Source organism: Phyllostomus discolor, chromosome 2 (genome assembly GCF_004126475.2).
Source record: "Phyllostomus discolor isolate MPI-MPIP mPhyDis1 chromosome 2, mPhyDis1.pri.v3, whole genome shotgun sequence".
Classification (NCBI taxonomy): domain Eukaryota; kingdom Metazoa; phylum Chordata; class Mammalia; order Chiroptera; family Phyllostomidae; genus Phyllostomus; species Phyllostomus discolor.
Window position 1 is genome coordinate 195,518,943 of NC_040904.2, and position 8,370 is coordinate 195,527,312.

The 8,370-nt window shown below is 54.5% G+C and overlaps 1 protein-coding gene across 4 annotated transcripts; it reads right to left on the minus strand.

Annotated features, from left to right (window-relative positions):
- Positions 1–1,906: 1,906 nt before the first annotated feature.
- On the minus strand, positions 1,907–8,151 carry LTBR (lymphotoxin beta receptor). Of its 4 annotated transcripts, none has more exons than XM_036017344.1 (10): positions 7,827–8,151; positions 7,592–7,688; positions 7,227–7,352; positions 6,993–7,145; positions 6,523–6,619; positions 6,287–6,376; positions 4,314–4,417; positions 3,966–3,991; positions 3,171–3,399; positions 1,907–2,826 (listed from the first exon to the last, which is right to left on the minus strand). In XM_036017344.1, exons 1-10 carry the CDS (start codon positions 7,920–7,922, stop codon positions 2,585–2,587), a joined length of 1,260 nt encoding a protein of 419 aa, XP_035873237.1. In that variant the 5' UTR covers positions 7,923–8,151; the 3' UTR covers positions 1,907–2,584. The 4 variants fall into 4 exon arrangements, with proteins under 4 accessions (XP_035873237.1, XP_035873236.1, XP_028387703.1 ...); XM_036017343.1 differs by having other exon boundaries at positions 6,969–7,145; positions 7,827–8,150; XM_028531902.2 differs by having other exon boundaries at positions 4,314–4,412; positions 6,285–6,376; positions 7,827–8,149.
- Between the last annotated feature and the right edge of the window lie 219 nt (positions 8,152–8,370).

Genomic DNA, 8,370 nt, shown 5'->3' on the forward strand with positions numbered 1-8,370 from the left:
AACTATCAAGAGTGTGTCTTCATTGACTTTTCTATCAGCTTTCATTCTGGACAGGAGCTCCCCTCAATATAAAGCGTGCTCCCAGGGTCCGTATGAACTCAACACTGGCAGGATAGGCACGGGCAGCACTGTGCATGGGCTGAGCTGTGTCTCCCAAAACTCATGTGTTAAAGGTCTAACCCTCAGAACAGGACCTGGAGATAGGGTCTTTAAAGAGATAGCGAAATTACAGTGAGGTCCTTAGGCTGCTCCCTAATCCAGTATGACTGGTGTCCTTATAAGAAGAGATTAGCCCTGGCTGGCATAGCTCAGTGGATTGAGCATGGGCTGCGAACCAAAGCATCGCAGGTTCGATTCCCAGTCAGGGCACATGCCTGGGTTGCAGGCCATGACCCCCAGCAACCGCACATTGATGTTTCTCTCTCTCTTTCTCCCTCCCTTCCCTCTCTAAAAAATAAATAAAATCTTTAAAAAAAAAGAAGAGGAGATTAGGACATGGACAGGCACAGGCACACGCAGAGGGAGGGCCTTATGAAGGTATAGGGAGAAGATGACCATCAGCCCTCCAAGGAGAGAGGGCTCCTCAGGAGAAGCCAGCTCTGCCGACACCTTGATCTTGGACTTCCAGCCTCCGGAACTGTGAGAAAATACTTTTTTGTTGTGTAAGCCCCCAATTTGCAGCATTTTGTTATGGTGGCCCCAGAAGGTTCATACAGGCAGAGGTAAATCCTAAATTTGAATGGTGTCACACAGAACGGTGCCTTCATACAACTTCTTTAAAACATTTTCCCTTTTATTTTGCTGCAAATTGTGTAAAATTTGTTTTGTATCTAGACACATTGGAACAATTATTAAGAATTCTTGTTTTCTGGCTCTAGCATACAGCCAGTCGGGAGCATTGAACTATCGAGACTAGATACAGCTCGCCATTATTTACTTCTCAACCAAGGAAGTTGGACTGAATCCTTCCGTGGTCAACCTTAAATAACCCCTCCCTTCCCTTGGATCAGACGACTCCTGGAGTGTGTGTTTTATGGCCACACCATCATGACAGGCCCCAGCAACAGAGTTCTTAACATTGGACCCAGATGGTGGCCTTTTATGGAAGGAGCGGTCAGCTGGCAGCTGTTCTCCGCACAATCCTTCAAGCTAAGATCGTCTCCACCGGGCAGCATGGTAAATAAATTCCGGGGGCCCAGACACTTACTAATAAGAGACCTGGAGAAGATTTCAAGTCTTTTTGGGTAAAAAATAAAATAAGACAAAAATAAGCAAACAAAGTTAAAACCATGAGTGCTCCTCCTGAACGAGAGGAGTCCAGCCTTGGTCTCTGTGCCGGCAGGATGGGGACTCAGACTCTTGCGTTTTATGTCTCAAGTCCTGTTCTCCCCTTCCCTTAACCCCGCAGAGCACTTTTTCACTCGCTCTGTGTTGTGGCTGTAGACTCCGCGCCTGCGGAACATGCAGGAGCTCTGGTTCTTTAAGAAAACCGGCCCATTTTACTCGTGCAGAGAAGTTCTGGAAGGGTGTGGTATGCGGCGTTTTTACCCGAAGCCTCCAGAGCTAGGCTAACGGGGCGCAAATCCCAACTTTGCCATTTGCAGTTGACTTGGGGGTGTGCTTACCCTGTCTGTGCCTCAGTTTCCCCAGCCATTAAATGGGGACACTGGTAGTATCTAGCTCGTGGGGGTGTTGTGAGGATTACATAAACTATTACTGTCAAGCATTTAAATGCTGCCTGGCACAGTGTCAGTGATCACTGGCTAATGTTGTTATTAACTGAACTACATGCACCAGTCCCGCATAGAAATACCTTTGTGGGATAACATTTTCATGTCTTGACCTTTGCCTTGACATTGCCCAGTGGAATAGTATTTTTGTGTGAATCCCCAGTAAAGAAATGATCTAGGTCTCAATCTCCACTTTATTTGCATGTGGTTACAATTTATAAATACACTTGCCGTCTTCTTCCCCCTTTGAAACTGCTCTCCCTTCACCTAGAAACCTTACCCCAAACCGTAGTTTTTAACGACTCCCTTTCTTTTCTGGGAGGGGAGGGGTGATCCTCCATGTAATTCCATCCTCATACAGGATCTACCTCAGTCCGTGTGAAGTGTGTGGGTCCTCAAAGCGCCTCTCAAGCTTGGGGATGGGCGCCACGAATCTGTTAGAGGTCCCAGTGATGTCCTTGCAAGTGACCACGTGGCTGGCCCCCTTCTGTGCCATGCTCTGGGTGCAGAGTGCCAGGATGGGCAGCAGCAGGCACCATGTGCTCTGTCTGTGCCTGAAGCTGAGCTGGTGCAGCCCCGGTGGGCAGGAGGGTCTGCGATGAAGTCCCAGGCCTGCTCAGGCGGTGGTGAGAGTCCCGTGGTGGGCACTGTACCCAGCCAGTGCCCGGCCCCGCTCTCGAAGACGTGTCTGAAGCCCAGCCCCTTGGGGTTTGCCTCGCAGGGGCTCCACCCAGGCCCTCTGTCAATCCTGTGTGGGTAGGGCAGCCACTAGGAGGAGGTGCTCTTATGCCTCCCTCTTCTGGCTTCTCACAGACACCATGAGGCATGGGTGACAAATTGGGTCCTTGGCCCTGTCAGAGGGCATGGCACCCCAGTGTCTCTGTCTCAGCTAGGTGCCAAGCTTTGCCATCTTCCTGGTAGGGTGTAGAGAGCCCGGGAGGACCAGGGGCACCCTCTTCAGGGATGGGGTATGGAGGCTCTTGGGGAGCAGGGGGGTCTCCAGGGCCCCGTGCTCCTCCCAGTACTGGCCCATTGTAGATGTAGATGTTGCCAGTGACAGTCACAGACCCGCCGGTGACATGAATGCCATTGGTACCTGTGGGGAGGGAGGCAAAGTGAGAGGGGCTGGGAGTGCACTGTTGAGGGAGGAGGCCTGTGTGCCACCTGCATGGGTTCCCCTGCTTCCTGAAGGCCCTCCTCCTTCTGCCTCCTCCCTTTCCTCTCTGTTCCCACTCCCACGGGCTATCGGTTTCTTGAGCTCTACGTTCACGTCTGTTTCTGGGTTTTTCAGTCTCTTCCTTTCTAGTCGGGACATTCTGGCTGGTTGTCAGAGTCTCCCTTTTAGTCTTCTCATTCTGGTCTGCCTCACACTTTCTCTCCCTGCCCATCATCCTTCCCACCCTTCTCCCCCACCCACTCCTCTCCCTGCAGCCTGCTCACCATGGGCCTTCTGGCCCTGCTCTGGGAGCTCAGCCTCCAGCTTCCTGGCCTGGCTCAGGGGACTCTGTTGCTGTACAGCATCTTCCTCCAAAGCCGGGGTCGCTGGGGGCCAGGCTGGAGCTGGAGGTAAGTCTCCAGGGTTGGGCAGGAGTGGCTTAACGAGGTCAGGAAAATGTGGGTTGACGCTTGGAGGCTCCCAGTTTCTGTCAGCAATATTGGATTCCTCTCCCTGCAGAAGAGAAGCAGTGAATCGACCAAGGATGGGAGTCTCAGACCCTGTCTTTCTTTAATTCCCACACCCTACCCCAGCTCAGGCAGCCCGGGGTTCCCCTCTGCTGCTCCTCCTGCTCCCTGCCGCAGGCCTTTGCCCTTGATGTTCTTGCTTCCTGGAGCACTTTCCCCGGATACCCTGATGCCTTCGTTTCTTTGGTGCTCTGCTCAAATGCCGGCTCATCGAAGAGGCCCTCTCTGTGCACTAAGATAATATACCCCCATCCTCTACCGCTGTCAGTCACTGCCCCCATCCTGCTTTGTTTATCAGTTATCACCACCCGATATGCGTTTATTTCACTTTATCCCCGCTCCACTGGCATGTAGCTCTAGGAGGGCAGTTACTTTGTTTTACGCACTGCTGTATCCAGGTGCCTAGAGCAGTGCCTGGCATACGGTATGCTAAAACGTTCTTCGTTGAGTGAATGAATGAATGGTGAAGCCTGCATACTCTTCCTGCCTACCCCCACATTGTTCACTCTCCCTTTCTGCCCCTCCTGCTGCCTCCTCAGCCTTCCCCCTTACCTCTGGACGCCTCTTGAGCAGGAATCCTGCAATGAAAATGAGACAGGTGTTGGGCCTCTGGCAGACCTCACACCCCCAGCCTTTTACCCTCCACAACCCACCACAGTGTGTCGCTGCCCAGCCTGGGGCCCCACGAGGAAGAGGCTATGGTTGCTCTTATCTCCAGCCTCAGAGTGGGGCGCCGGATGGAGATGATGTCTGTGCTGGGGACAGGCCCTAGGAGTCTTGAGGGCGTGGAAGGGCAGGGAGGTTGTACAGGGGAAGCTCACTATACCCTCCCACCCCCTCCCCATCCAGGTGGGACTGACAACTGCCCTGCATCCCTGCCTGCATCCGACCCCTTCCTACCCAGCTTTCTGCAGAGAGAGGGGTGGCTCTTCCAGGCGAGGATGGAGGCGATGAGCAGCAAGACCAGCGGCAGCACGATGGCCAGCACCAGCACAGTTCCTGCCAGGACAGCAAATGGGAGGCGTCATGATGGGGGAGGGAGGGCAGAGGGAAAGGGAGCAGCTTTCCCCTTTCAGTCCTGCTGGAGTTCCTACGGGCAGAGTTAGAGACACTTCCCTGGGCTGCAGAGAAGGGGAACTCAGCTGGACTTGGGGGGACCTCCTGATAGCCAGGAGAAACCGTCATGGTTGGAGATGTGTGGGGCAGTGCAGGTCCCTGCCGTGTGAGGACAGCAGCCTGGGCGGTTGATTTCCAAGGGCTGGAAGTGGGGGTGGGAGGCAGTTCAGGGAGAGTGGGGCTCGGGGCTGTGAGCAGACTCAGGCCACTGGGTAGAACCACGTTGCTGTGGCCTTGCCCCTCTCACAGAGAGGCCACTGGAGGAACTGAGAGGGCCCCTCTGTACCTGCGGGGTGCTCGCAGAAGCGGGAGAGCCGGGGAGCCTCCCGGCTGAATTCTGCCTGGGGTTCCCTGGGAGACTAGGAATTGCAAGGCCTCCACCCCTCTGCAGGTTCCAGGAGGGAGTGGGAGCAGGAGGCTGGGGGTTCGGTTCCTCAGGACCCGATGTGGGGCAGGGGATAATTTCTGTCTTTCTGTGGGCCTCAGAGCTGCCATCCATAGCATGGAGCGTGCGGTGCCCACGGGCCACGCCTGAGGAAGGTTAGGAAGACTTGGACATTTGCATCCTGGGCGTTGGCCCTCTCCAGTCCACCTAAAGCTGTGGCTGAAGGGAGTACAGAACGGGAAGCATGGGAGGGAATCGGACCTGGAGTCTCGGACACCTGGGTTCCTGCCCAGCTGTGTGACTTTTTAAGTCATTTCACCTCTTCGAGCATCAATTTTTTTCATATGTAAAATGAGGGGGTTAGACTCTCTACAATGCCAATCGTATCTGATACGTAGTTAAACATTAATAAGAGGACATGGAAATATTTATGATACAGATGAATGAAAAATGAGGTTACAATATATTCAAATAACACCATTTTTAGAAAAAATGTAAACGGATAGACATGTGAAGAAAAATGTTTGTGAGGATGTATTTAAAAACTTTTAAAGGGCGGATATGCTAGGTGATGGTTCTGTGGGTGATGTTTCGTTTACGCATCTGACTTTTCTAAGATTCTACAGTGCGTGTGCATTAAAAAGTGAGAAGACCCGGGGACAGGCCTTCACAACACTGGCTACCACACGGGTGACCTTGGGCAAGTCATGTAACATCTGATCCTCATGTTCCGTCCTGTCAGGGAGGATGACAGTAGAGCTACTTCAGAGGATCAGTGGGAGGATGAAATGAATTGGTGAATGTCAAGTATCCGCAAAGTGCCTGATGTACTTGCACTGAGTAAATGAAAGCTAGGTTTGTACATTTTTGCTAATTTCAAAGGTTAATTAAATAAACTCTCCTCCCATTAATAATGATTATAATCATTAGAAACATCCTGTAATTGTCTATTAGGCTAGGAAACCGGTACTCCACATAAAAACAAAACAAAACAAAACAAAAAGTCAAATGTGGAATTATCTCTCTAACAAGATAGTGTGTAACCTAATAAGAAGTATTCAGCCTAGTAAATGGATTGTATGATGGTGGTGTGTCCCAAAAGGTGACAGTGATGTCAGTTACATATCAGTGCGGGAGTGTTTCTTGGCATAGTGTTATATTGTACGTATAATACGTAACTTAAAATGTGTGGTGTGCATGCGTGTGTACGTAAGCTGGCCTGGGGACCTCCAATTTCTCTCAAAGGAACTTTTCTTCTTGTCCCCATTCTGAGAGGGAAGGATTCACCTTTTCCCCATTTTTTCAGATGGGAGGAATTAAGGCATTTTCCCAGATACCTCCCCCCATGCCCCTCAGCCCTGGCCCCTCACCTGGCACCTCGGGTGTCTCTGATGGATTTCTGCATCTGGTGTCAGACTGGTTGGTGCCTGGTGCTGCCTCTACCAGGCCCTGGTCTTCACACCTGTGGAGGAAAGAAAAGACCAACTCACGAGGGCACACAGCTGGAAGGGGCAAGTGGCAAGGAGGACCCTACAGAGTTGAGCACTGGGGTGGGGTTGTCAGCAGCCGGGGCTTCTGGGAGGGTGGGAGGAACACAGCCACACTCACCTGGTGTGGGGCTGGCATCGGGCGCTGGGGGAGGAGGTGTTCTGGAAGTGCCCTTTTTTACAGGGCACACAGTTGCTCCTAGCCTCCTCAACTTCGCCTGGCAAGAGAGAGGCAAGGCCAGGCAGGATAAGTGGGCGAAAGGAGCCTCTTGCCCAGCTGTGAGCTTCCTTTATGCCCACTGGATGGCCCCTCCGCACACACCCAGCCCATTCTGTATCTGGTACCTTTCCTCATCTCCCCCTTGCTCAGTTTCCCCAGGGCTCACTGCCCCTGCCCCTGTCCCAATTCCATTTCTCTGCATATAGATGCCTTCTGTGAGCCTTTCACAGGGAGGGAGAAGAGGCTTTTCATGCCAAAGAGAACTTGGAGGCTCCCCGTGCACACAGTACCCTCTGTGGGCTCCCTGCCCCCATTCAAGATCACCTGGCACCCAGCCCCCTCCCTACCTTTTGTCCCTAGTGACCTCTGGCTTTTGAGCTCAGCTTCAGTGCCTGGTGGACAGTCAGACAGTGGCTCGCAGTGTACGCACTCCCCGTCCCAAAGGCTGCAGAACATTCCTGGCTGGCAGTGGCACTGGGTTTTCTGTTTGCTAGTGCAAGGTGCAGTCTCCTCGAAGCCCAGTACTTGTGTGGGGAGACAAGAGAGCTCAGTGGAGGGGCTGCCCTCCAGGGGATCCCAGCCCTCCCCAGGGACACCCCACTCACCCTGGTCACAGGGGCGGCACAGCTGGCAGGAGAGGAGATGGTTCCAGTGCTCGTTGTAGGAATTTTCAGGGCACGTGGCACAAACCGTGTCCTGGTCGTGGCCACATTCAACGGAGACATGAGTGCCTAGAATGTGAGTGAGGCAGTTGGAGTGTCAGGGGACCAGGGTTCCACCTTACTTCTGCCGCCGGCTGTGTGACCCTGGGCCTGTCCTCCCGGTGCCTGCATATGAGGGATGGCCAGTGTCTCTCACTCAGTCTCTGCCAGCTGGGCTTCCTGGGAGACGCTGTCTGCCTTCTTCCTGAGGCAGCGAGGTGGACTGGAGTGCCCTGTAACACGCCACCCGGTCCCAGGCTTCCTCTCACCTGGGGGGCAGCGGGAGCAGCAGGCCTGGTGCTTGGGTTCGTAGTACTCCTTTTCCTGGTCCTGGCAGGTTTGGTTCTCCATGTAGTATGGGGGCACCTCCAAGGGGAGACGGACGGAGGAGAAGAATTATTCAGGAGCTAGCTGGGGAGGGCAGAGACACCAGAGCAGGAGCTGCCCAGACACCTCTTCCCTATCCAAGCCTGCCCCCACCCACCTGCATGGCCCCTCCCTCACCAGTTGGGGCTGGGTCGCTGCCAGGAGACGGAAGAGGCCTAGTATGAGTGGCCCCCAGGCCAGGCCACAGTGGGAGGCGGCCCAAGGCCGGCGCATGGCGGCCAGTCGACCAGATGGGTGGAGGGCCTAGGAGTAAGATGGGAGGCCTGGACCTCCTGGGCAGTGGTGGCAGCAGCCTCCGGAGCCCAGGGGCTGGGACAGGACTCAGGCTGGTGTACCCCGGGGGGCCAGAGCGGCCGGGCCTGGCCTGGCCTCCAGGGCTCCAGCGGCCAGGCTCAGGAAGTGGGAGTGGAGCTCGGCCAGCCACGGGGCGGGGACAGGGAGCGCTGGGAGCTGAGGCCGCGCCTGTTGCAATCGGGAAGAGGAACAGGCTTGGCTGCCCTGATGCAGAGTGGGAGGGGGCCGCCGGGAAAGCACGTGAGGGCAGCGGGGCCGGAACCGGGCCTCCTCCCTTCTTCGGAAGCCCGAACGGGAGAGGAGGACTGCAGGGACATGCCAGGCTGGTGGGGCAAGGGCCGCAGAGCCAGCGGACAGTCCTCCGATA

Coding starts and splice junctions, on each gene's coding strand:
- LTBR (XM_036017343.1), bottom strand. CDS start 7,922: ATGCGCCGGCCTTGGGCCGCCTCCCACTGTGGCCTGGCCTGGGGGCCA. Junction 4,418..6,286: donor TCAGAGACACCCGAGGTGCC/AGGTGAGGGGCC, acceptor ATTTGCTGTCCT/GGCAGGAACTGTGCTGGTGC. Junction 3,992..4,313: donor CTCTCTCTGCAGAAAGCTGG/GTAGGAAGGGGT, acceptor TTTTCATTGCAG/GATTCCTGCTCAAGAGGCGT.